This window comes from Sebastes umbrosus, chromosome 12, assembly GCF_015220745.1.
Source record: "Sebastes umbrosus isolate fSebUmb1 chromosome 12, fSebUmb1.pri, whole genome shotgun sequence".
Lineage (NCBI taxonomy): Eukaryota > Metazoa > Chordata > Actinopteri > Perciformes > Sebastidae > Sebastes > Sebastes umbrosus.
The window spans coordinates 11,382,137-11,409,512 of NC_051280.1; the positions used below are offsets into that span (position 1 = coordinate 11,382,137).

Sequence of the window (27,376 nt, forward strand, 5' to 3'; positions counted from 1 at the left end):
ACTTGTTCCTCCTCAGGCATCCTCTCCGCCTCTCTAGTGGAGTTGAGAGATAGTTATTCCCTCGGTTCCTCTCTCGTCCTCACCTGGGAATAACAAACAGAAAGTTGTCGCACAGCTGCTGCTTGATTATCACACCTGGTAAGAGGAGACTTGTTGTTTCATTGTTCGTGTTAGTAGTTAAATTAACGGTTGATAAACGGCCGTTGGGTGTAATGTTAAACACGGTAACGTTAACATACAAAGCCTGATGTTGACGTTAACTTGATAACTTTATAAAACATATGAAAACACGAGTTGTTTCCAAAGCGGTGACCTCTTATTTAAAACTTGTTTTCCTTCTTTAAAGTTAATATGTGGTCAATGTCGAGCCGTTAGACGTTGCTGTTGTCGGTTAAAGTCGGTTAACGTGAACGTTCCATCTCCGTTGCTAACCTGTAGCAGCCGTTGGGACCGTTGGGATACATGTAGCTAATGCTAACGCTAGGTAGCTATAATCAGTAGCCACCTGCTGCCTCTCCTGTCTCCTCTCGTGACTTCACACCTGTTTGTTTTATCTCTTTCAGTTTCTGTTATTCGACACTTTCATTTCAGTGTTTTAATGTTATGAAGCCAGGTGGGTGACTCTCACCTACTGTAGCACCTTCCTCACACTAACATTCTTCTGGATAACTAAACCCTGATGCTAATGTCAATCATACTCTCTTTTCTATAATTAACTGCTGCCAAACTCCCCAGATGAGAGATTAATGTGTTTTTTTACTACATGTTTTGAGGGGAACCATTAAAAGTCCTGGTAGTTTTTCCATTTGGTGTGTCAGGTGGTAATATTTCACCATAAATAGAGCGTTATGATATAATCATTGAGACTTCAGAGGGTTTGAAGTGTGAGCACTGGCAGTAGTCGAGATGTTAGGTAGGAGTGTAATCACTGTTACACAATAGCTACACCTCACTGGTTGCCTGGCAAATTTAGAATTGATTTTATTATTAACTTTTAAAGCTCTGCATGGTTTGGCACCAAGCTGCATCACTGAGCTCCTTACACCCTATGTGCCACCTTGTAACCTGAGGTCCTCTGACTTGGCTCTACTGGCTATACCATGCAGGTGTAGGCTGGTGACTAATGGTGACAGGGCCTTTTCCATCAATGCCCCCTAGACTGGAACAGCCTACCTCGGGACCTCAGGTTAGCTAGCTCTACTACAAATTTTAAATCTCTTTTAAAAAAAAACATTTTTATAAAAAAGGCTTTTTTTAACTTTGTAAGGCAACAGCTTGGTGCACCTTTTCCCCACACCTTATATTGTCCTCTTTTGGCTTATGTGTAGTAACTTATTGTTTTGATACCACTGGTTTTAGTTTTCTCATTATTTGGTCTTTATGTTTTGTTCTTTTATTGTTGTTTTTATTTTGTCTGTATTTCATTGTATCTGTGTAAGCACTTTGAAACAATGTTTAGAAAGGTGCTATACAAATAAAGATTATTATTATTATTATTACTACTAAAGGCAGATTAGCTTTTATGTAAGGAATAAGAAATGAAAGCAGTGAAACTATCTATCTGTGCTTGCTGAAGTTAAACTGATTTTATTACATTCCGTCCCAAAAAAATGACTGTAATTGACTGGAAGTAAATGGCATATTCTAAAAGCATTACTATAAAGCCTAATATGTCTGCATCTACACCACCAGAACTATGTGAGTATTGGTACAAAAACAAATCAAACCCTGCTGTTGTGCTTTATAAGAGCCACGGGCAACTGTATTTAGCAGTTGACAGTTAAAGGAATGAATATTGCACAATAATTTATTCAGTGAGCACTACATTATAGCTTGTAATGAATGTAGTGCATGGCAGGACCTCTAAATGGGATATATACAGTGATGATGTTGAAGTATTCCAAACTTTGAATCTCTCTGCTAACCATAGGACTCAATCTGGGATGCTGACCCCCTAAGCATGTTAACCGCTGTTCTAAAATGTGATGTAATAGAGCGCTCCAGGGATGACGTACTTTTGTAGGCCAACCAGAAAGTTAGCATCGCCCTGGGTTCCCTCGACAAAACTACACCACGGTCGCATGAGCGCGAGTATACACAAAGAGGCTGTAAAGGCGGACAAGTTGGCGTGATGACATTTATTCATTCATTATCCGAAATCGCTTATCCTATTCAGGGTCGCGAGGGTGCTGGAGCCGATCCCAGCTGACATTGGGCGAAGGCAGGGTCTGGACAAGTCGCCAGACTATGACAGGGCTGACACATGGAGACAGACAACCATTCACGCTCACATTCACACCTACGGGCAATTTAGATTCAACAGTTAAACTAACCTGCATGTCTTTGAACTGCGGGAGGAAGCCGGAGAACCCGGAGAAAACCCACGCCAACATGGGGAGAACATGCAAACTCCACACAGAAGGGCCCCAAGCCGGGTGTGAACCTGCAGACAGTGCTAACCACTGCACCACCGTGATGACGTTTAGTGGTATCATTTAACCACTTGTTAGTAACCGATGAGGCTTGTGTTAACCACAGACCTTATTTCAGGCATCCATCCAAAAACCCATTGACTTCCAGATGAGGGAACCGGAAGTACTAAAATGCTAACTCATTCCATGGTTTTAGGACTCATTCCTGTTGCACTCTATACATCATATGTATATTAAATTACTTTCGAGTAACTAGTAAACATGTCACAACAATACCATACCAGGGGTTTTGCATATTGTTGCCTATTTACCCTAAGTCACATACTTTAGAACAACGCTAACCATTCTGCAAACCATGCTGTTGTATTTTTACTGTTCATTGCAGCCATTGGTTTCCATTATTTTCCATACAATATGTCAACAAACTCTTCAGACGTTCTTGAGTAGGGGTGTAAGAAAATATAAAAAATATTGTGTATCGCGATATTATGTTTTGTGATACTGTATCGATTCTCAAAATCACTGCATCGTTTTTTTAATTGATAGTTTACATGCAAAGATTAACTCAGTCAATACTTTATTTAATTTGCAAGGAGATGTGCCCTCTCAAAGTAATGCTATGATGTTGGATGTTACAGGGACTGATAAATGCAAATGCAGATCCCACTGTTTCTTTATACTGTGACAGTTTTCCTCAAATTAGATTTTAAAAAAAAATGCTCGCTTTCACTTCAGCTCATGAACTTTGTCCTTACCTGCCGCCATTTTCCCGCGAGTGCCCGATCGGTACTGCATGTGCAACTCTCAACAGAGATGAGAAGAAAGCGAGATGGCTCAACCTCAGATACTTACATCATCAGCTCTAGAAAAAACAATGTGAGTGAGTTGCTAGATTTAGTAGCCTTATTGTTGAGCCCTGAGTTCATTGAAAAATGCTCATCAAAAATGGACAGTAAACATGAGCTCAAAGAAAGAAAGAAAGCTAAGAGTTTGTAAGTGACCTGCCAGGGTCCTGAATGAGGGGTAGAGGCACTGATGCTGATCAGTCATTAAAGAGACTACATTTTCTTGCCAGTCTCATATCATATGTTTACAGTTAGGAAGTGCTGTAGGTTACTCGGGGCTCACACTGCTTTGCATACACACCTGCGTCACTCATTGGTAAGGGTAAGATTCACCTGTTCATGCTGACAGAAACACATTGGCATGCATTTACAGCACACTACACCAAAGATAAAAACACCCACAGTGTCTAGAAGTTAATGAGTAAACTGTGTGTCAAGGCTGGTGGATGTGCGAGCCAGACCTGTTAGGAAGAATTTCACAGTCGTGTTTACGTTTTTGACAAATTATACTTCTGCGATGATGTGAAACAAATACAGCCTCCAGGATTTATTAGGAACAAGAGCAACACGGATCACTGGTTTCTTTGTATCCGTCAGCTTTATGGCCTCCTCAGGCCAATGGGTACAGTTTCACGGCTGTTAACCGTCGATTGCCTGGTTTCACTCGTCTTGTCATGACAGATCACCAGCAACTCTCACTTGTTTTAATAATCTTGGTTTTGTGGTGTTGAAGTGATTATGCCTCATGTGTTTCTAAGTGAAACTACTTTCCACGAACACCGCATTTAGCAGTGTTTTTCCTCCTGGCTCTCTCTCTCCGTCCTCTGCAGGATACTTGGCAGACTTGCTGGGCTTGTTTTGTCTCTTGCAGGGAATGACCTGTATTTCATGCTGCTCTGTTCCCTTTCCGCCCAGTGCGGGTGAATCATTTGAGGTGTGGCTGTCACTCACAACAAGGGGCAGAACCATGCAACCATAATATGGCTAATAACATACCATGATGCTTAGAGACAAGTCTTTTAAAGAAAGTAATGTGATACAAGTGCCTGGGGAAAAGTGCTGAAGCAAGTGGTGTTATGAAGTTTTTTCGCATGCTGAGGACGTTTGTAGATCTTCAATGTAGAGCCGCAACGATTAGTCGATGAATTGTTTTGTGGATCGACAGAAAAATAATCAGCAACTATTTTGATAATCGACTAATCCTGTAAGTGATTTTCATGCAAATATGGAGATTTCCTGCTGTTCTCTGCTATATATCATATTAAACTGATTATCATTGGGTGTTGCACTGACAAAACAAGACATTTAAAGACATCACCTTGAACTTTGAGAAACTGGGATGGACATTTTATAGAGCAAACAATTAATCGAATAATCTAGAATCTTATCTGCAGATTAATCAATAATGAAAGTAATTGTTCGTTGCAGCCCTACTTAAATGTAGCATATGGTACTCATAATTGTAAACAATCATGTATAGAAAATACTCTTAATATGACCGGTTAAACCTGCAGTAGGCAGAATGTTTATGGCATCATTGGGCAAAACTTACATAACCTTTCAGCATATTGTAATTCAAGTGTCCTGAGAGAAAACTAGACTTATGATGGGAGACTTTGGCCAATCACAGGTCATTTCAGAGAGAGAGCGTTCCCATTTGCTGTTCATTCAACGGAGGCTGTTGTCAATCACTCGCAAACTCCGATCAAAACGGTTATACGCTATGAGTGTGCTCCGGCTGGTGGGCGGTGCTTGGTATTCCCTTAACTGATCTCAACATGGCTGCTGGGTCACAAACTTTCCTGACATCGGGGTCCAGCTCGGCTCTGATTGGTTGTTTTCCTCCGGTCTGTAAAATCTTGCAGGTGCCACTAGGAGCACCGGAGGACACAGAGGCACATGTTTGTTTTTTTTCAGACTACCTGTCTCATGCACTACTGTCAGGATATAGTGACCGTTTTATAAAAATATATATATATTTTTTTTAATCATATTTGCTCCATTTCTACCCACTGCAGCTTTAAAGATTGCATTACTATAAAATCTTTGAAATCAATCTACTTCTGCTGAGTGAAATAAAAATAAATAATGCTTTCACTTGCATGACAATGGTACCTACATTTTGTACTTGCTGTCTTTTTCTCAGAGCCCATATGGCCCATATCAAGTGAATGAATCAAAAACAATGGCATCATTTCTTAAATGACGCCCACCTCTATCAGCATGAATGTGAGGTGTTATAAGCCTTCCTAAGCAGCGTGCTGCAAACACTGATATTGTGCTATCTGCTCTCGTTCTGCAGGACGTGTCGGTGTGTGTGTCAAACAGGTGAGCCAGAGGCTAGCAGCAGAGCTCCCAAGTGAGTTTGTGTCGCAGCTCCTTTAGTCAAACAGTGATGTGTATGTTTTAGGTGTGTCTGACTTTGAACAACTGCTGCTTCGATACAATGCAGTTTGCAGTTGTTTTTTTTAGCAATTGTGGCCATATTTTATGCATTGTTCAAGTTTATTTGTTCTGTATGATTTATGTTACCACCCACATCATAGAGCTGTTTTCCTTATTCTGTCTGATTTGCCACAAGTGGTGCAACTGCTGCCTTCGATTCAGGTGGAGGGGCCTCTGTACACGACAGCGGATCAGCCTCATTGACCCTCAAGGGTCCATTAGCATGTGCACACATACAGCCAGCAGGGTCACTAAAACCAGGACAGACACTGCTTTCCAAATTCAATCAGACTGACTGAAGAGCGTTCAATGAGTCTTTTTTCAGGATTTTCCTGTCTCGTTTTTATCCACTGTTTTTTTTTTTTTTTTAAGTTATTTTTTTGGGGGCATTTTCCATTTTTATGACAGGACAGTGGATAGAGTCGTGAAAGGGGGGAGAGAGAGAGTGGATGCGGAAAGGGCCACAGGCCGGATTCGAACCCGTGCCGCCGCAGTCAGGACCAAGCCTTAATACATGGACGCCCGCCCTACCAACTGAGCTAACCCAGGCGCCCTTTAATCCACTGGTTTAACTGGATTTTCTTCCCTTTATGTTTTTTTTTCCAGTGTCACGAGGAAACTGTGGAGCACTGAACACAATAAACAGAAGTATATATAAACAAGGTGAGTCATTCTTGGTTGCAGACATAGAGATGATTGGCATTTAAAGTCAATCAAGAACAGAAATCACTTTAATCTCAAAGTTGACTTTAATTTCAAAGCTGGATTTGACAGGATGTGTCAGTCAGAGGATTATTATGTCGTCTGTTAACCTTCTCACACCCCATTCTGCAGAGATGTGCATGACAGAGTCAAGAGGGAAATGCTGAGTAGATTAAGAGCTTGTTGACATGCATATCGTGTAATGTTAAAATAGGAAGTGTTGATCCATGCATGTACACACTACTACTGTCCCTTTGTCACTGTAATACATCATGTCATTTTTAGTACAGTTCAGTGACTCTCTGGCACAGTTTTTTTGTTATGTCTTTGTCTGAGAGCTGTGTCTGTGCTGTCGCAGTTTGCAAAACCAGTTCCCTCTCCACAGGGCTAGATTAGTTTAGCAGCAGCCTGTTGTTTGGATTCAGCACCATGAAATACTCTCCCCACTTACAGTGCTTTTTTCTTTTGAAGATAACCTGTCTGTTTGAGGGCTCGTGAGTCAGCAAAGTGCTTTCAGAAACACATAATAAAGGTATGTTGATTTGCATTTCATGTTGAGTAATAAACTCTTTATCCGTGAAATCTTCATTGCTTTTAATGTGGCGCCAGGCGATTTAATTGACTTTTTATTATTGTATTGTGGTTATGTAATCATATTGTGTTAATCTTGCACAAAGCTCTTTCAAAATTGATTCAATGAAAATTGGAATCAAACATGAACAAAACTAGTTATTTTTGGTTTATGTTTTACACATTAAGATAGTCTTATCTGATGTGTTGCTATTACTTTGAAAATTTGATGTGTGATTTTACATACATACAATTTGTGTTGTAGTATCAGGAATATTCTTAATACTGTGATTTTCAATGTAATGTGATGATCAAAAACAGCTGCCTGCTCTGAAAGGGAAGAATGTCTGTTTTCAGATTAGGTTTGTTGTTTGTTTGGTTTTTAATTATTTTTGATTTTATGATGTGAACTGGACACACTTGGAAAAACCCACTGAGGAACAAGAGTCCTCTTTTATGAGTGATATTTTGTGAATGTTATGTCATAATTAGGGCTGCAACTAACGACCATATTCATTATCGATTAATCTGTCTATTATTTTCTCGATAAATCTATTAGTTTTTTGGTCTATAAAATATCAGAAACTGGTGAAAAAAATGTTGATCAGTGTTTTCTAAAGCCCAAGATCATGTCCACAAATGTCTTGTTTACTGTCACAGAGGAATAAAGAAACCAGAAAATATTCACATTTCAGAAGCTGGAATCAGAATTTTGAATATTTTTTTCTTAAAAAATTACTCAAACCAATTTATTGATTATCAAAATAGTTGCCGATCAATTCAATAGTTGTCAACTAATCGATTAACCGTTGCAGCTGTAGTTAAAATGTAATAGAAATGTAAAGAGGCATAATAATGAGGACAACTTTGCTGCACATTTGCCGTCATAACGACTTGACATTTTAGACAAATGCCAGTCTTTATTCATCCACATAGAGTGAAAACACCTGCTTGTAACACGTCATTTAAATGTCATTCCTCTGCACTTGTCCTCTCTTCTATTCCAAACTTACTTTTAGTCTCTCACACAGTATTTATCTTTCTGCTCCTGTTACTCACAGTCTATTTCTCTCTCAGCTCTGGGGAGAGTGCTTCTCCCCCAGCCTGCCATGGCCTCCCTGCCTGCTTCCTCCGTCCAGGCATGACCGTCACCCCTAAAAAACACAGTGCTCAGCCTGGTTCCTCCTCTTTCAACGACACAAGTCCCAGGTTGGTGATTTTAAGAACTCATTGCCATCATCTACATTTGTGTCTGTGCCACATTCACAGCAACAACCGACAGCGTCTTGATTTAGCTGATTATAATCGACAAAGCTTGTATTTCAGCTGCTGACTCATGACTGTTAAACAGAGTCGCATGTTTTTCCAGGTTCATTATCATGTGATGTCTGTCGTTGTTGTTACTGGCATTTCTCCTTTTGACATCAAGGTTGTGTTACACTTCAAATAGATAAGATCACTTTGCAAACGTCAGTGTGTGCGTGTTTGTGCGCTGACATCACTTTTACCTGTTGAGCTTCATCTCGTCACATACCAACTAGAACCGGTCCCGTGCAGATGGATGAGGTTGAAGGCCTGCGGTTGAAGCTCACCCCTGATGACTCTGTGTCGCTGGCTGAGCCCATCAACCTAGAAGGTCAGTGGGTCACTGTCAGCAGGATGAGAAGCTGCTGAAAGATCCCTGCACCTTTTGTTACAACAAAACACAAACTGGGACATTACACAAAAAAGTATATTCATTCAGTATCCCAAATTTACAAACTACTATTTTTAAGAATACATAGTTCCCGTGTATATTTTTGATCTGGGATTTGACAAATGTCATCTTGCCACTCATACGATTTTGTCGACTAATTGATTGAAATGACTAGTCGGCTAAACTAATCTATTCATGTTGTGTTCACACTACAAGCGAGTAGGCTCCAAGTCATTTTCAATGGAAGCCGGTGATATGAACCTACAAATTGACACTTGACACGCATGATGTGCTACAAATAAAGTTGTCTCAACTTTTTTCAGCGCTCCAATGATGCGGTGAAACATCAACCAATCATGTTTTTGTTTCACTCTGTTCCGTTCCGTCTAGGGAAGCGCGATCCAACTTTTTCTGTCCCAATACCGATGGCAATACCTGGGTTTTGGGTATCAGCTGATACCGAGTACCAATCCGATACCAGTGTTTAATTAATAAGCTGTATGCCTCACTGTGTGGAAGTGACTGGGATCATTCTGTTATGTGTAAGGCAACATCAGGCTTGACATTGCTTTCCTAACTTTGTAAAACAAAATGTGACAAATAAATCCCTGGATATAAATGTTTTAAATTGTTATTTATTAGTGAAATAATAAATTATACACCAGTAACTTGGTAAAACATCTTCAAAATTAACAGGAATTACAATTCAGGTGTAAACCTTTTTTAATGCAGCAACAAATTGGTCAAAACTGAAACAGGAATTCAAATTATAGTATATAATGTGTATAGTATATAAACATAAAATTAAATTGAATAGACCCCATTGTCTCCGATATCTGATCCAGCTATTTGAGTCAGTATCTGCCCGATGTCCGATCCGGTATCGGTGCATCCCTAGTTCCGTCTACAAAAATGCCGTTAGCCAGTTCCCGGTGCTATCTAATGGCATAACACTGTCAACAAGTGCTTGAGCAACACTTCAACAGTGACTCTGTGTCAAGGTAGCTGGCCATGCTTGGCTGTTTTGTTGCTTTTGTCGCTCATAGTGTGAACATAGCTTAAGAGAGGGCAGCCCTAAAAATAAGAATGACTGATTATGAAATAGTAACCATTGTTATTGAAAATATTAAAGATAGATAAAATTCTGTAGCACAACGATATAAATAATCAGTGCTGTTTATTTCATCATATTTTTGTCAGTAATGGACAGAGAGAGAGATCAATGTGTAATGCTGCAGTGGCATTATTGTATAACTACAAAATCCACAGTGAGAAGCAGCTACAATAGTTTTTTTGTTGACTTGAACCTCCCCTTATCTTTTTAAATAATGAATTGGTGTGACATGACTAAAACCTGGCGCCGTAAAGAACATTTTTGCCACAAAAATGATTAAAAATAACCTGTACATGACCAGTAATGAATCACTGAGATACATACTCGTATGACCACAAAGCACGAGCCTTGTTTGGGTGATACATGTCCTAGTGTGACTTTCTATGTGTCATCCAGATTCCCATTATGCTGTGCTGCGAGGCGAGTTGGAATCCGACCACCAGAACCTGGAGGCGGAGTCGTGGAGCGTGGCGGTGGACCAGAACTATCTGAAGGCCCTGAACAAAGAGGCTGTTAAGAGACAGGACGTCATATATGGTAACCAGCTCAGTCTTTAAATAGATATATTATCATATAAAGTGTGTGTATATGCAGACTGAACTTTCTCATGTCAATCACCCGTTGAAGAAAATAAATCTTTGATCAAAGGTGACAGAGTACATAGTTATTTAAGCAGAGATGACAGTGCCTATAATTATGTTGCTGATGGATGCTATCTTGAAGTCAGAGGACCTTTTTGATTGTAAACACTTCTGCTATGATAATAAGTATAATGACACCACCAATTGTGTTGTTCCCCTACATTTTTCCAGTTCTAACATGGTGTACTACTTTTATTTACTTGCATGATTTTGTTTGACTTCGGTGTTGAGCAAGGAATAAACTATTATTGTCATTGTAGCCCACATAAACTTTCCTGTTCATTTCAACCTGGACGTATTCTTTATCATATCCTAGAGTTGATCCAGACGGAGATGAAACATGTACGCACCTTAAAGATCCTTCTCCGCGTCTATGTGCACGAATTGAGGCAGTCTCTGCTGATAGAGGAGGCCCGGCTGGAGCGTCTCTTCCCCGGGGTGGAAACCATGCTCACCCTCCACCAGCACTTCCTGAACTGCCTCAAAGTGTGCCAAAACCAAAGTCAGGAGGAAGGAAGCCCAAACAACTACCAGATCACACAGCTGGGGGATATTCTCATCTCTCAGGTAGGGTAGAATCATATAAAGCCACAGCAGGCTTTCGTGTCAATCAATCAAACTGATCTTCTTAAATCGATGCGTTGCAACTAGGGCTGTCAAAGTTAACGCAAATTCAGTGAGGGTTTCTGGACAATATTTGTCATTGTTTTGTGTTATTAATTGATCTCAAATAATAAATATATACATACATTTGCATAAAGCAAGCATATTTTCCCACTCCCATGTTGATAAGGGTATTAAATACTTGACAAATCTCCCTTTAAGGTACATTTTGAACAGATAAAAAAATGTGCGATTCCTTTGTGATTAATCATGATTAACTATAGACAATCATGCGATTAATCAGGATTAAATATTTTAATTGATTGACAGCCCTAGTTGCAACAGAGACGTGCTCTTTAATTGAAAAGGATTGTTTGTTTTGGGGGGAATTTTCTCCAAAGTTGTAAAGTGCAAGTTTAAAGAAATATTTCCTCCTTCTTAAAATGAAAATGTCATTATTTACTCACCTGCAAAGTTTGTATGTCAACATAACACACAGAGAGTTAGAGGTGCTTTTCCATGCAGGTCCTCTCCAAAACAACAGTGGGAAGCTGTTCTGTAGAGTTCAGAAAGGTTCAAAAGGATCATGAATTTACTATAAACAGATTGCTCAACATTATCCAAATGTTCCTAAAGACAAAGGATTGTGTTATTCCCAAATGCACTGTGTTGCCTGCATTTTATTTATTGCACATTTCAACTAAATGCTATGTTTACATTTCTACATAGAGGTCTACAACAAACAGTCTGCCTTGGAGCATTGTTAGTTATCTTAACCAGCAACTCAGCTGTCAAAAGTGGGATTAAGTGTCAACATTTTTACATTTGCATTTTGAAAATAAGATTCACGTTGCTACCATAAGAGCTGGGCTACATGGCCAAAATCTCAGTATAGGTCATTTCATATTTTAATAACAATATATATCACGATATAGCATGTTTTCTGGTAATTCAATCAATAAATAGTCTATATTTAATAACCACACATAAAGCCTATTTTTGTATACTCATGTGTGAATTAAATATTTGACAAAAGAAAAGTACGGAGTATTTTCTCATTTGATTAAGAACTAAAATGAACATAACAGTTTTCGTGACATTATAGAGAAAAAATGAATAAATATTTCCAGCTATACACTATATTTACATGCATGCACACAAATACAGTATAATTAATAGTTTAACTGAGTTTGATAAGATTTTCTGAGAAATTTGAGTTAGTTTGTGCTTATTATTATCAATTTAGATGACGTCATTGTGATATGATTTCATCACAATACGATTCCATTAAAAGATGATAAATTATCATGTAAAGGATAATGTACAGCGAGCCGGTCATTGACCGGCTCGCTGTACATTATCCACCTTATTACATGGCTACTTACTTAAGAAATCAATATTTTGACACAGAAACGGTCCGCCAGAGTCCGACATCAGAGCTGCGCCCATAGCAACGGTCTGTTATACAGAAATTACAGACCGCAGAACGCCGTGATTGACCAATTAGCATTGAATATTCAACACAGCTGTGTAATAAATTGAATTATTGCCCAGCCCTAATTGCTCCCAGGTGCCTGTTGTCATTACAGCCCAACATGCAGCACTGACATTAATATACAAGAACAGGTTTGAGGTTTGCTTCACTAATTATTTAATATTTAGGATATATTCAGTAATGAATAATTATGTTTATTAGCGCCTCTCTCCACCCTTGTCACTCACTCTGTGTGCCGGTGCCAATAGGAATGGCTGGTATGTCTGAAACGCACTGTAAGGGACCACAGATGGGTGTGTTTGCTTCATAAACACAGGAATTATGCTCCGTCAAATTCCTGGAAAAGCACTTTAACTTCTGTGGTCAATCATTTTCTTGATTGAGTAACCAATATAATCACAGATACACCAGAGCTTTCTGTTCTGAATTAAACCCTTTTGTAGCACTGCCAGTGAAAAGAGGATTAAATTTGATGTTTTCTGGCGTCAGTTGTGTCAGATGACTTCCATTGTTGCAACCTGTGAAATGATTATTTTAACTGCAGGGGGCTGTAAAAGCTAAGCTGCATTTTTTTAGGTTGGTTAAAGGTATAATATGTAACAGTTGTTAGTTGCTGTTTGTAAACACAACACATTCAAAGTTGGCCACAGCTGAACAAGCCGAGAGAGAGAGCAGCGATGGTAGAGTGAGCTATAGAGTGACCGCAGAGAAAGAGAAAGAGAGAGAGAGAGAGCGCCCTTAGTGAGAACAAAGCAGTGAATCAGTGATATAAAAACATAAAACTTTCTGATTGTTTCCCGGCGGTTACGTTCTGAAGCACATATAAACACACAACTAGCTCTGCACAACTCTGCATAATCCTGCAGGAAGGTGCTAAGTTGACGGATTTTTAATGAATGCAGACATCCTGTCTGCTGGCTGTGGCTCAGCGCTGCTCTGTCAATCTACAGACACACACCGATCATAGCTGCACTCACAGCACAGAGAGGAGCAGGGGGATCACTGGAACACATGCACACAACACAACCCGTTCTGATCCTTGAAATACGGCTGCTTTGTATGTGAAGACTTCTGCCTCAGTATCAGAAGCCGAGGGGCCTGACACAGCGGTGGCATTTGACTACCTGAACGGGCTGCACACCCTGTGAGCTGCTATTGGCTGGGGTTACACCGCCACGTGGGCCTCAAAGGCTGTTTGCAGACATCCAGCAGCGTCCCGAGTAAAGCAAAATAAGGAGAAAAGAGAAAATACAGGCAGAGAACTGGGTCTCTGCAGAAACAGACACCAAACACTTCTAGTGGGGCATAAGTGATGATTGAGAGGGATTATTTTTGTATCAGTCTATACATTGTTTTTTAGTAAATCCTTGCATATTATACCTTTTTAATATTTGGGTCGAGCTGTAAGGACAAATATACTGTAAATATTATCCTAAGAAGATCCTACAGTATTTATATCTATACATGTGTTAACATACTGTGTGCAAATTCACATGTCAATAATACATTGTATGTAACTACAGTGAAATAATGATTTGTATCAGATGTACTTTTTTGAGAAGTTTTAATAATGACTTAGTAGTAGATCGTTTTAAATAATGCAAGGCATTATGGTAAAAATGCATATAAATAACTCATCAGGATAAGCCACTGTCCTATTTCACAACATTAACTCTCCCAAAAAGCAGCAATTTTATCATATTTCTTGGCTACGATACCTTGACTGTTTCTAAGTGTCTAAGGCCGGAGATATATTTGCTTTTTCTGAGGATGCACACAACCAACACTCTTAACGGACACAGGATACGCGAGGCAGCATCATGCGCACGTGAACGGGTAGTTAACAGCAAGTATATCTCCAGCCAAATGCTACTTCGTTCCTCTCATTCCTCCATTATTCCCTCTTCCAATATAATCTAAATCTTGATATTTTGACATTTTCTGTTACGTTGGCAGTAACTTCAATGCAATGTTGTTACTACTAAAGCGTATCCTGTTTAGAAATATAAATGCAATGTTTTTTTCCTTGTGTGTTTAGTTTTCAGGTGAACTGGGAGAAAGAATGATGGAGTGTTACAGTGTTTTCTGCGGCCATCACAATGAAACCATCAGTTTCTACAAAGAGCAGCTGCAGAACAACAAGAAGCTGCAGATCCTCAATAGGGTGAGACTCTTCTCTCATTGGTCAACTTATGTACATGGATGTGACTTTCTCTAAGACACAGTGAGGTCTGTGGTTGTGTGTTGTTACAGTATAAATGCACTGGAATTGGCAAAACAAGAAATTTAAGTGAATTAATTGTGTGCCTGGAGCACCAGTAGCAGCATCTACGAGACGGGCCTTTTCACAAACAACATGTTCTACAAAGAATGATGCAGCTAACAAAAAGAAAACCGACTGTGATGCTTAACCTGAGACAGTTTACTGTTGAGAGGTGGATGGCAGGAATGAGGCAAGTCTTGAAAAATGAAACCTTTCTTTGAACAGAAAATAGGTCAGCTGCCCCTGGTGCGACGGTTGGGAGTCCCTGAATGTTTTCTGTTGGTGACTCAACGCATCACAAAATATCCCGTCCTGGTGGAGCGAATCATACAGAACACTGAAGGTAAAATGTCACCACTCATCACTAACATGTACCTCAACTAGTTTTTATAGGCCCAATTCCAATGTCCCCACCCCCAGGCCTTAAACCCTGAACCCTCAGGGACTTGACTGACATCACCTGGTAAATGGTTGAGTGTGAGAGGCTCAAAGGGCTTCAAATGGTAGAAATATGAATGGGACGGCACTTTGCAGCAACATTTCACGGTAACTCGACAATGCCAATTGTGGGTTTCTATGTTACGTTTTTTACTTCCAATTTGAACGTCTTCCAGGCTGTTGCCTTACGAGATGAAAGGTTACTGTCAAAAATCTATTTAGTATTTTACTTTTTGTTAAAGTTCATCAAGCAAAATTAAAAGAAATGGTTGATGAATAAACCAGGTGTGTGATATAGTCTAATGACTGCACTACTCTGATTTCATCTGTTTATGTACCATCTTAAATCCTTAATGTTTCTGTTTAAATTTAAATATGCCTGGCTGAACACCCATGTGTCGTCCTCCTTGATTATCTTTTATTTTTATTTTTTTATTGTGGGTAATGCCCTCAGGCAAAGTCTGCAGAAATGCAAACTTGCGGAAAGTGTTCATTAAGGGCTCAAAATGTCGGTGAGAGAGCCCTCAAGGACTTGATGATTTGACAGTGGGACAGCCCTAAACCCTCACAGACTTTGCGGGAACGCGCCTCAAAGTCTGTGAGTGTGGACATTGGACATTGTGGCCAAGGTTGTTATAGTCTATGGTCAGCCTTCGACTAACTGAAATACATTTGGCGACCTTCTTTGGTATCGCAAATGCCGTCTGGAATGGTCCCATGTATAAAATGTCTTCATATCTATAGATAAAAACGAGTCAATTAATGTGTTTCCTGCCCCTTTCAGCTGACACCGACGAGTACAAGTCTCTGGTACAGGGTTTGGCGTTGATCAAAGACACCATCTCCCAGGTGAACGATCAGGTCAGTGATTACGAGAAAGCCGCTCGTCTGAGAGACATCAGCCTGCGTCTGGAACCAAAATCTCAGGGTCGGCTGAAGGACGGCCAGCTGCTCCGCAGGGAGGATCTGCTCCAGGATAACAGGACGCTGCTGCACGAAGGCGCCGTCACCTGGAAGTCCCCCGGTAGACAAAAAGGTTTGTGACATAGTGGCTTTTTGTCTGTTGGCTGTTGCTCACAGGTATTTATGTAAAGTGATAGATATTCTTTTTGTCATTAATGAAAGCTGAAAATGTAGTGAGTCTGGTGATCAATGTTGTTTTCATACACTGCAAGGGGAAAAAATCTTCAATTAAATGAGTGATGCCATAACTTCTTGGTGGATTTGCCTGCCCAGGGACTGCAGATGAAATTTAGCCATATATAGCTAACTTGTCCCTGTTAAATAAACCAATTAAATAAATAAATGAAACTACCTTTTCATAGGCGAATCTGACTCTCCCCGACAACATGGCTCGTTCACAGCATTTTCTGGTTTATTAAACAGAGTTTTATATCCTTGTGCATTATAGATGATAATTAAATTACATTTATTTTAGGTCTCTCAAAGTTAACAAGATAATAAATTTGATTTAACACCATTAATTTCTTAAACGCATTAACGCAATTGATCTTCTGGACAATATTTGTCATTGTTTTGTGTTGTTAATTGATTTCCAATAATAAATATATACATACATTTGCATAAAGCAGCATATTTGCCCACTCCCATGTTGATAAGAATATTAAATACTTGACAAATCTCCCTTTTAAGGTATATTTTGAACAGATAAAAAATGTGTGACTAATCACATCGCAATTAATCATGGACAATCATGCGATTAATCAGGATTAAATATTTTAATTGATTGACAGCCCTAATTAATTTATTTATTTATTTTGACAGACGACAGTGTAGAAATGGGAGAGAGACAGGGGGGAGTGTGACATGCAACAAAGGTCCCCAGGCTGCTATTGAACCCGGGGCGTTGCAGTTATATGACGTGTGATGTAACCACTCGGCTAACAAAGCGCTCCCACGGTGGTTTTTATTACAGTCTAAGAAGGCGGAACAAGACATAAAGTTAATAACTCTTTTGCATATTAACCTTGACAAGGAAAAAACAACACGCGTCTCCATTACCGAATTGTTTTAATATGCGGTTCAACTTTGGGGCAAATTGCTTTTGTGAAAGCCGAAAGATTCAGAGAACCAGTATAGCAGCATATTTTTATGGCATTACATTTTAGTGTCACAGATCATACAAGATAAACATGTCTGTAGTTCCTCTTCCACGGCAGCTTAAGTCAAAACCTCAAGCACTTGTGTTGTTTTGATGCGGAGCAACATTTGTGTCTCTCTGCAGACATCCATGCTGTGCTACTGTCAGACGTGATCCTCCTCTTACAAGAGAAAGATCAGAAGCTTGTGTTTGCTGCTTTGGTGAGTTCTGCCCATTAGCGAGTCAGTTTTGTTAAGACCGCTTGAGCAAATGATTGAAAACTGAGAAAGTCCCTATCTACTGTATACTGTAACTTTTACATAAACATTTTATACTGTTTCTCTACATATTATTAGCAACATTAAAGGGATAGTTTGGGAGTTTTGAAGTGGGGGTGTATGAGGTACTTCTTCATAGTCAGTGTATTACCTACAGTAGATGGCGGTTGGCACGCCCCCAGTTTGGAGAAACAGACAAAGAAAACCAGTATGTGAGCAGAGCAATGCAGTGCTGTGGACGGGGCCGGCAGCAATACATATTCTATACACCTAACAGAAAGGCTCATCTAAAAAAATCAATATCCGTTTAAGTGTACGCTATATTTAGAATATTTTCACCGGTTTACCTTGCTGTGAGTGAGCTATAAAGTCTATGTTTCCGACGGGGAACTGAAGCCGTTATCTATGCTCTCGCCAAAGCAACCAGACTCCACTGGAAAAAATTTGTTTACCTCGCAGAACATGGGGGTTGCTGATCTACCACTGCCTCGATCGGTTAGTTAGTTTGTGTTATTGTGTGACTTTGGTGTTTTAAAAGGTTAGTTCGGATTCACCAAAGTCACACAATAGCACAAACAAACTAACTGATTGAGGCAGCGGTAGACAGCAACCCCCGTGTTCTCCAAGGTAAAATTACAGTTTTTTTCAATGGAGTCTGGTGACTTTGGCGAGGGCATAGATGGATACAACGGCTTCAGTTTCCCGTCGGAAAGGGCTGTTTGACGGCAAGGCAAACCGGGGAAAATATTCTAAATATAGCGTACACCTAAACTGATATTGATATTTTTAGGTGGGACTTTTTTTTTGGTGGCTAAAATAAGTCTTTCTGCCTGCTTACTTTGCGTAAGTCTCAGTAACTCCTGTCTGTTTCTCTAAACTTGGGGCGTGCCGACTGTCATGTACACTGACTATAGATAAGTGCCTCATACAACCCCACTTCATATGGCCCAAACTATCCCTCTATGTGTAAGACACAGACTTCTTTTCTTTAAGTCATTACATCAAGATTCATCATATCTTACATGGACTGATTGTGATAATTATTTGAATAAAAATGATAACACCTGCTGTATTATCGTGGCTCATGCAGGACAACAAACCAGCAGTGATCTCCCTTCAAAGGCTGATTGTTAGGGAAGTGGCTCATGAGGACAAAGCCATGTACCTTATCTGTGTATCTGCGTGCACCACTAGCATGCCAGAGCTGTACGAGATCCACACGCCCTCCAGAGAGGAACGCATCACATGGACGACGCTGATACGGGAAGCTGTGAACTGGTAAGTTGAGGACTTCTAGGAAGAGATTAGAATGAATTTTATTGAGAAGTGCAACTCAATCTTTTGTTTTTATTACATCTCTAGCAAATAGCATTGATACCTAGTTGAGTGACTGAAATAAGAGCATCATAATTGAGTTCTGTTTTAGGGCAGTACATCCTTCAAATGGTAATCAATTATAATTATTTTTTTAAGATTATTTCTGGCTTTTTTTTGCCTTTTATTTCGATAGTAATAGTTATGAAAGGGGGTGATAGAGAGGGGATGACATGCAGCTAATGGCCACGGGTCGGATTCAAACACTGGACCGCTGCGGTAAGGACTCAGCCTTGGTACATGGGGCACCTGCTCTACCAGGGCTATCAGAGCTACCAGGGCGCCCCATCAATTAAATTCTTGTAGCTTTATTAGTAGTAAATTTCTTTGGCTTGAAGGTGATTCAAGTATTCAAAAATATTGTTTCCAAAATTTAAAGGATTCTCTCTCTTTGGAACATGCTCCAAAAAATGTCATGGCATTTAAAATGTCTTCTACAAATCTGACCGTTTTTGAGATACCTTTTCACTGACCAAAGTGTGAGTATAGGAAGACATTTTGGCCTGATAATGGCACAATATTAAAGCTCAGGGACTCACACGAATATATATTTGTTGAGATGCCCTGCTACAGAACCTAAGCTTTGAACAGGCTGGCTGAAGGACCAACCAACATTTCCATACAGATACCATCATGAAAGAAAAATCAAAAGCACAACAAAGAAAATATTCTTATAAGGAAAAATTATATTTAAAAATGAATAACTGGTCAAATGTCTGACGTGTGTGATGTAGCTATCCAGAAGAGGAGCAATACCGTGAACTGACTGCTAGACTGCAACAGTTTCAAGGTAAGACAGCCGGTGGTTCTCTTTCTTACACAAGAATGTGATTATGGGAAGAGATTTGTTGACTTTGACACACATTCAGTCAATTATCTTTTCCACCAAAGAGATGCCCCGGTGATCCCTACAGGAGGGACAGCAATATCTAATCCATTTCTTGTACTTTCTGCATTTCCACTGAATTTACTAGACAAACATGTTGTTCATTTGCTCTTTAGATATTCTAAAGATGAGGGATGAGCAGATAAAGCAAAGTCTGATGGAAAAGCAGCAGATCTTTGCTGCTCTCTACGAGACGATGACTGAGCAGGAAACCCCCCACAAAGGGCTGCTGCTCCGAGGAGACGCCACCGACCTCCAGCAGGGGGCGACACTTCTGAAAGGAGCCATCGATGAGGGTAAGCGCTCACTTTCTACTCTCTCTTTTCAGGAGTCAGCCTCAGTCTGGTTTGTCATAGTTGGAATAATGAGGCAATATTCAGCATCAGTTATTTCTACATTGGTTAGCTATGAAAACCTTGTCCTGCTATAACAGAGTCCATATTTGAATTCTGGAGATATGCACAGACGTAAAGGTGAAATATACTCTGCTCTGTTTTCCCATACATCCAAGTCGTGACTCAGAGAGCACTTAATGAGATTAAGGAGTTGTTGTTGTTGTTTCTGTTGTCTGTAGTGGAAAACCTGCAGAACCTGCTCTTCTTAAGGATAAAAGACCCAAACCTTCTTATGGATGAGAGTAAGACGCAGGGGGAGCAGCTCAGGAGGGCCGAGACCTTTGGAGTGGCTGATAGTAATCCTGCTGCAAGCGCCATGAAAAGTAAGATAACATAAAACTAACATGGTTGTGACATTTATCTATTTTTATGCATGTTAGAGTGTTGACAGTGAAGACGGCTACATGAGTTGCAGTAAAACATGGATAATATATTTAATGACAGGCTAAGAAAAGTATATGTTATTTACTTATTTATTAATGTGCATATTACAGGATCTATACCAAGACATTTAGACATGCATTTTAATGGAGGTAGTCGGGGAATTTGACAAAACCTTATTTGGAACTCATCATGCATCAGGGACGTTTACTTATGGGTCACTTTTGGTATATAATACTGTACTTTAGTATTTGTTGTAAACATTCATTGCATTGGTTTTCCTCACAGTAACACCAATCATACTGTAAACTTTTTAAAATATTCCTTCTGAGCTGAAAAACAAGCTAGTGACTGCTGCTGTTTGTACCTTTACAATAACTGTTATCACCAGCAGAAATTGGGTTACTCTACTCTACGACGGCGTAATTGGGGCCAAAAAATAATAATAATAATTACAGAGCCGGAGAAGGGGGGTAGTATTCTGAGAAAAAAACAAGATTTAAAGTCGTAAATGTACAAGAAAAAAAACAAAAAAAATTGCAAGATTATTAAGTCATAAACTTGTGAGGAAAAAAAAATAATGAATGAAATAAATAATAGCGTGCAAAACTGTGGAAACACCAGCCACCGTATGCATTTCTTTTCTCCTAAAGCAGTGTTATTATGGTAAAGATGGCTTCTGAGCGGTCATGTCTAGATGGTAACCCACAAGTTGTGAAAACGTGCGAAAACAGTCGCGAGACTCGCTGCCCGACGACTGGTTGTGCTACCACGTCGTCGTACCACTCCTATTGAATATGTGAAGGTTATTGACTTTGGATGTGTATGATTTCATTTTGTCAGATGGAGATGCAGCTGAGTGGCCTGGTGGCAGCGAGGGCAGTCCCACCACTAGTGACCCTCAGCTCCAGGAGGGTTACAGTTCTGAGAACGTGGAACAGTCTGTGAGTGAGATACAAGTACCGGATCTAAACTTAACTTCCATCTGGTGATAAAACATCAAGTACTTACATTTCTTGTGCTATTTTGCTTCAAGGCTGATGACGACACACAGACGCCAGACTCCAGTTTAACCTCCAGTCATTTCCCTGAGGCAGAGGTAACCCTTCCAATTAAGGCTGTCAATTGATTAAAATATTTAATTGCATGATTGTCCGTAGTTAATCATGATTAATCGCACATTTTTTATCTAGTCAAAATGTACGTTAAAGGAAGATTTGTCAAGTATTTAATACTACATACAACACGGGAGTGGGAAAATATGCTGCTTTATGCAAATGGTTGTCTATATTTATTATTGGAAATCAATTAACAACACAAAACGATGAAAAATATTGTCCAGAAACCTTCACGTTACTGCATTTAGCATAAAAATATGCTCAAATCATAACATGGCAAACTGCAGCCCAACAGGCAACAACAGCTGTCAGTGTGCTGACTTGACTATGACTTGCCCCAAACTGCATGTGATTATCATAAAGTGGGCATGTCTGTGAAGGGGAGACTCGTGGGTACCCATAGAACCCATTTTCATTCACATATCTAGAGAAACTGATCCCGCTACAACCTCTGATTGGGTTAATGCGTTAAAGAAATTAGTGGCGTTAAAACAAATTTGCGTTAAAGCTCTATTATCGCGTTGACTTTGACAGCCCTACTTCCAATACTTAGTTTCTTAATTATTTTCCTCTTTTGCAATCTGTATTCATTCATACAGAAATATTGATATCCGTCACTCATTATTTTTGTGTGCATTATTATTTTTCTCTGTAGGTGTGTGACAGGGTGATACTGCTCGGGCAGAGGCTGTACAGCTTAGAAGTAAGTGTCTTTTTAATGTTTTACTTTTGGCTATATTTGTGAAGCTAAATGTGTGCTTTAAAAGAAGAATGAGTTTAGTTTTCTACCACAGTAATAAATTGTGTGAAATGTTAGATTTCATATGTTTCACTCTCATGTTTATATTCAATTCGTCAACGTGCAGGCAATCATCACCCAGCAGGACAGCCAGATTGAGCTGCAGCATGCTTTTCAGACCAAGAGCAAGCAGCCCGCCCGTCATTACAACAGCATGCTGCTCGAGCAGGAGAAGCAGCGCAACTTGGAGAAGCAGAAGGAGGAACTCGCCAACCTGCACAAGCTAAAGGCCCAGCATCGAGAGGAGCAGCAGCGCTGGGAGAAGGAGAGGGAGCGGCAGAGGATACAGATCGAGTCTCTGGAGGGCCAGCTGCAGCAGAGGGAGGAGGACTGCCGAGAGTGGGAGAAGAAGCTCAATGATGAGAGGGCTGAGCTGGAGAGGCTGAAGGAAAGCTACCAGCAGGACCTGGAAAGACTGAGGGAGTCCACGAAATCAGTAGACAAAGACAAGGAGCGTCTGAATCAGGAGAGGGAGCGTCTAGAGCAGCTGCAGGAGAAAATAAAGAAGTGCATCCCAGGAAACTCTGACGATTCACAAGTGAGGAATAGGATGAGAATCTGATGTTTATTAACTTTATTGTTACATTACTGTCCATCACAGGGAACATTAAAGTCTGAATAACAATAGTGGTTTGAAATCTTCTGAAACAAGATAATCAGAACTAAATTGAACCTTAACAGAGTTTAAGTTATGCATTTCCTCTTCCTCTCTCTAGTACTGGAGTCTCTCCACTCTCTCCAGTCTCTCCAGTCTCCAGTCGTTCAGGGGAAGCATCGTGAACGGAGGTGGGACCTTCACTCTAAAATCCCGCGTCTTTCCCACCACCTCCAACTTCTCGGAAACTCCTCCAAAGGTCCCACCGCGCAGGGAGAGCATCAGCCCCATGCAGGCCAAACCCGAGCTGCCAGTCCACCTGATCAGCACCACCAACCAGGTGCACAAATCTCCGTCCATGCAGCAGCAGATCCCCACCAAGCTGGCTGCTCTGTCCAAGGGAAAGGAGAAAGGCCATAAGTCGAAGAGGTCCCACCAGAGAACGCACAGTGCAGGTCAGGACACAGGCCTGTTAGCATCATCTCCTAATGTTTCAGTACAACAGTTAAGCTGAGTTTTAAATCTTTGGGTATTTTCTTTCCCAAAAGAGTTTTTTATAAATGGTGTAATGAAGCATGCATTTACAGTACAAGAGACTTCAGAAAGAAATCAGCAGATGTTAAATATACACAGAGAGAGAAACGTTTGCGGACAGTGACCAAAACTGCCACATTTAGTTATTTGTTGGTGTGAAACATTTAGCTGCAGCTGAACTTTTAGGAAACATTGTTTATCAGCAGTTGTTAGCACCACAGCTAGCAAATGATCAGCTTTCAAATTCAACTGCCTTAAAGGAACAGCATGTAACATTTAGGAGGATCTATTGGCAGAAATGGAATATAATATTAATAAGTATGTTTTCTTTAGTGTATAATCACCTGAAAATAAGAATTGTGTTTTCGTTAGCTTAGGATGAGTCGTTTATATCTACGTAGGGAGCGGGTCCTCTTCATGGAGCCGGCTGCCATTTTTCTACAGTTTCTGTTGGTCTTGAGGAGCTGCAGCATTTATTTCTGTACAAACTGAAACTTCCACTCTACATTTACTTGATATTCTTATTAGCCTTATGATGTTGTTGTTGTTATTAAGACTTTTTGAGGCTATCGCCAAGATGCTGCTCCGATGGTCCTGCAAATTTGGATAGTGATTTATTCACACACACTAAGGAGATTAATTGAAAGCACAGTTATTTTCAATTATTGTGTAAATAGTATTATTTTGCTGATTTTTATACCAAAATAGGCTATATATCATGATTTACTGGGAGAAATCCAAAAATTCTATGTAAAATCAGACATTCAGCGACCCCATGTAGCCCGATCAGAATGATCCATTACTTCATTACCACATTTTTCCGCTACTGCGGCGATTTGACTGTGAGATTGGTAGTCGAAACGTTGAGTATTTGGGTGACACCCCTATCATGGTTTCTGTACAACACTGAACCCTGTCCTGTCTTTCTACATCCAGCCTCTATAGACGTGAACCAGGTGCTGCCCATCCGAGTGACTGGGAAAGAAGGAGGCAGTCTGAGAGCCCAAAGTAACAGAAGTCCTCAAAGAATCTACCAGTCAGGTACTGACAAGTCTACTCCCTCAGTCAGTCATAAAGACATCACCCTTATACATAATCAGATTTGTTCCCATATAGGATATCAACATCACTCCCCACCCACTGTGGTGTTGTTTGTTGTTAAAGCACTCATCTGATGGTCAAATGTCTTGAAAAAGCTTAATTAATTAAAGCCCCGTTCATACATGTTTAGAGAGGTTAGTGTGACACAATTGTTCTGTTTTAATTAATTATAGTATTTTAGCTAAGAGGTGAAACAAGTGTGAAATGTAAAACCTGAAAAAAACAAACGGCAGCTGCTCAAAGATTAAAATTGCAGCAGTTATTACTTTCTATGCCTTCAGGTAGCGACATCAACATGTCTACATCTGCAGGTGTATTCCTGTCCTCTCCTGTATGTGGTCGAGGCTTATTGAAAGAGGCTGGGACATGGTCTGGAGCTTTGGGGTATGACACATGCGCAGTGTAACTGGAGCTGCGGTCGTGTGTTGCTGTTGGCTCAATTTCGGCGAGTGCAGACCAGATTTTACTGTGCATGTGTTGTACCTCAAAGATATGACTCCTCTTTTCACCCTCCTATGTGGTGTTGTAGGTTGTCATGAGTAGAACCGGTTAGTGACTGAGCAGCTCCCCCTTGTGGAGAATATGCAACCTGCCCAAACATGAGTGAAGGAAGTTTATGACTACAAGTTAGTTTTATGAGGTGCTTGACAACCAAAAAACATGAAAAGGTGAAAACATTCTGATTCAAATCGGAGGCAGCGCAGGACTAGTGGCCACTTCACAATGTGTTTTTGAAGAGACATATTTCTCATGGATTGAGAGAGCCGAATAGATCAAGAGATGCAAGCGAAATCCTGCACAGTCTAACTTGCAAAAGTACATTTATTTGCGATGTTTCGGTGCTAGACCTTCATCAGGCAAATGATTCGTAACAATGAGAGGCCATCTTAAATAGGGAGTGGCTGCAAGTATGCAACCAGCAATCATACATTTCATACCTCACATGCAATATGAAGGCATAAATACCAAACATCAATTTACTCCATGGCAATCACCAATATCATATATACATATATTGCATTAATGCGTTAAAGAAATTAGTGGCGTTAAAATGGATTTGCACGTTGTCACGTTAATTTGGAAAGCCCTAGTGTATACGCTTATTTCCTATAACTCCTACTTGGATGAGAAGATCCTGCATGCATTGCAGAGATGGGAGGGGAGATTGCAATCTTGTATTGTCAGGCTATTTACTGTAGCTCCATTATTTATTTTTTCATTCATTGTCCCTTCAGGTGCCTTCAACCCACCAGGATCTGCCTTCAACCCACCAGGATCTGCCTTCAACCCACCAGGATCTGCCTTCAACCCACCAGGATCTGCCTTCAACCCACCAGGATCTGCCCGCAGTGTGAAAACATCTCAGTCCTTCAGCACCTACAAGAGGAGCAGCGAGGCACCACCGCCAGTGCCGCCTCCTTTTCCCAAAGATGTTCTCGAAGCGAGCAAAGAGAAGGTAATATTCCTTTAATCATAAACTACAGACTGGAGTTTGGATGTCCATCATAAAGACTTATACACATGGAAATACTGATGGAGCTGTTAAAAGACATTGGACAGGACTTCATGACGTCCACGTGTGTTCAGCATGAAGAGGACACTCACTATTATGCTTTTTTTATCACTATAAACCAGCTGTTTGAGTTCAGATTAGCTGAACATGAAAAAAAAGAAAAGAAATACTGATGGACATGCTTTATAAATATATGTACATTTGTTTTAGAGGTTCAAAAAATGTAAAAAGCTCGGCCCATTTGCACATTGGGAAAGATGATATTTGAAATGAAGATGTTAGGAAACCTTTTGTTGCCAAAGACTTTGCCAAAGTTCTTTTTTTTTTAATCATTTTTATTTTAAATGAAAGTAGGTTGTCTTTAACCATTAGCACTCGTGTCTTAACTCTTCAGCTTTCTTTTTAAATGAATGATGAATACGATGTCTGTTTAGATATGAGGTGCCAAGCACAAACGTTTTATTTCTAAATGAATCAGATAGAGGTGAAATTTGTACTGTGGTCCTGCTCCTCAGTGCGTCTTGTAATCAAATCATGAATTAATCGGGTATGTGGAAGAAACTACATTTTGGCTGTGAAGTTCTTGTTTGTAAATACAGTCAGCTGTTTTGTACACTTCCTGACTGGAGACAGTGACAGTGGTTGTTTCAGTTTACAACCAGACAGCTGCTGGAAGCATTTATGAAAATGTAAGATAATTATTTCTGAGTGACATTCGCTGTTAAATAATGTTCTGGCATCATTTTAACATTTAACATTATGTTGATGATTGACCACTTGGTTCCATTTAAGATCACTTCCAAATCCCAACTAATGGGTCGTGGAATAAAAAGATGGTTGACGTGACAGTTTTGAGTTGTTTTCTTTGATGGATTGAATCTTACTACTTGAAGTAATGTCGAGGTGGAATGTAAAGGGAAATTATGCAGGAGTCTTTATATACATAAAATACATACAATTTAAAAACTAAGACATAAATTAAAAAATATATTTAAAATAAATAAAAAATAAATGCAAGAATAAATAAATAAATTGAATTAAAATAATAAATAAGAAA

General features: G+C 39.9%; 1 protein-coding gene across 7 annotated transcripts; it reads left to right on the forward strand.

Moving 5' to 3' along the window:
- Window positions 1-27,167, forward strand: arhgef18a (rho/rac guanine nucleotide exchange factor (GEF) 18a). Of its 7 annotated transcripts, none has more exons than XM_037788044.1 (23): window positions 1-138; window positions 5,580-5,636; window positions 6,329-6,385; window positions 6,878-6,956; window positions 8,056-8,203; window positions 8,536-8,630; window positions 10,201-10,341; window positions 10,762-11,012; window positions 14,582-14,707; window positions 15,032-15,149; window positions 16,029-16,280; window positions 17,490-17,566; window positions 18,714-18,901; window positions 19,732-19,787; window positions 20,000-20,179; window positions 20,458-20,601; window positions 21,503-21,603; window positions 21,696-21,758; window positions 22,433-22,480; window positions 22,644-23,114; window positions 23,293-23,626; window positions 24,642-24,746; window positions 26,042-27,167. In XM_037788044.1, the coding sequence occupies exons 5-23, from the start codon at window positions 8,136-8,138 to the stop codon at window positions 26,275-26,277; spliced, it is 3,054 nt and encodes a 1,017-aa protein (XP_037643972.1). In that variant the 5' UTR covers window positions 1-138; window positions 5,580-5,636; window positions 6,329-6,385; window positions 6,878-6,956; window positions 8,056-8,135; the 3' UTR covers window positions 26,278-27,167. The 7 variants fall into 7 exon arrangements, with proteins under 7 accessions (XP_037643972.1, XP_037643975.1, XP_037643971.1 ...); XM_037788047.1 differs by having other exon boundaries at window positions 8,072-8,203; XM_037788043.1 differs by having other exon boundaries at window positions 6,896-6,956.
- Window positions 27,168-27,376: the final 209 nt, after the last annotated feature.

Coding starts and splice junctions, on each gene's coding strand:
- arhgef18a (XM_037788042.1), top strand. Junction 23,115..23,292: donor GAAACTCTGACGATTCACAA/GTGAGGAATAGG, acceptor TCCTCTCTCTAG/TACTGGAGTCTCTCCACTCT. Junction 23,627..24,641: donor CCAGAGAACGCACAGTGCAG/GTCAGGACACAG, acceptor TTCTACATCCAG/CCTCTATAGACGTGAACCAG.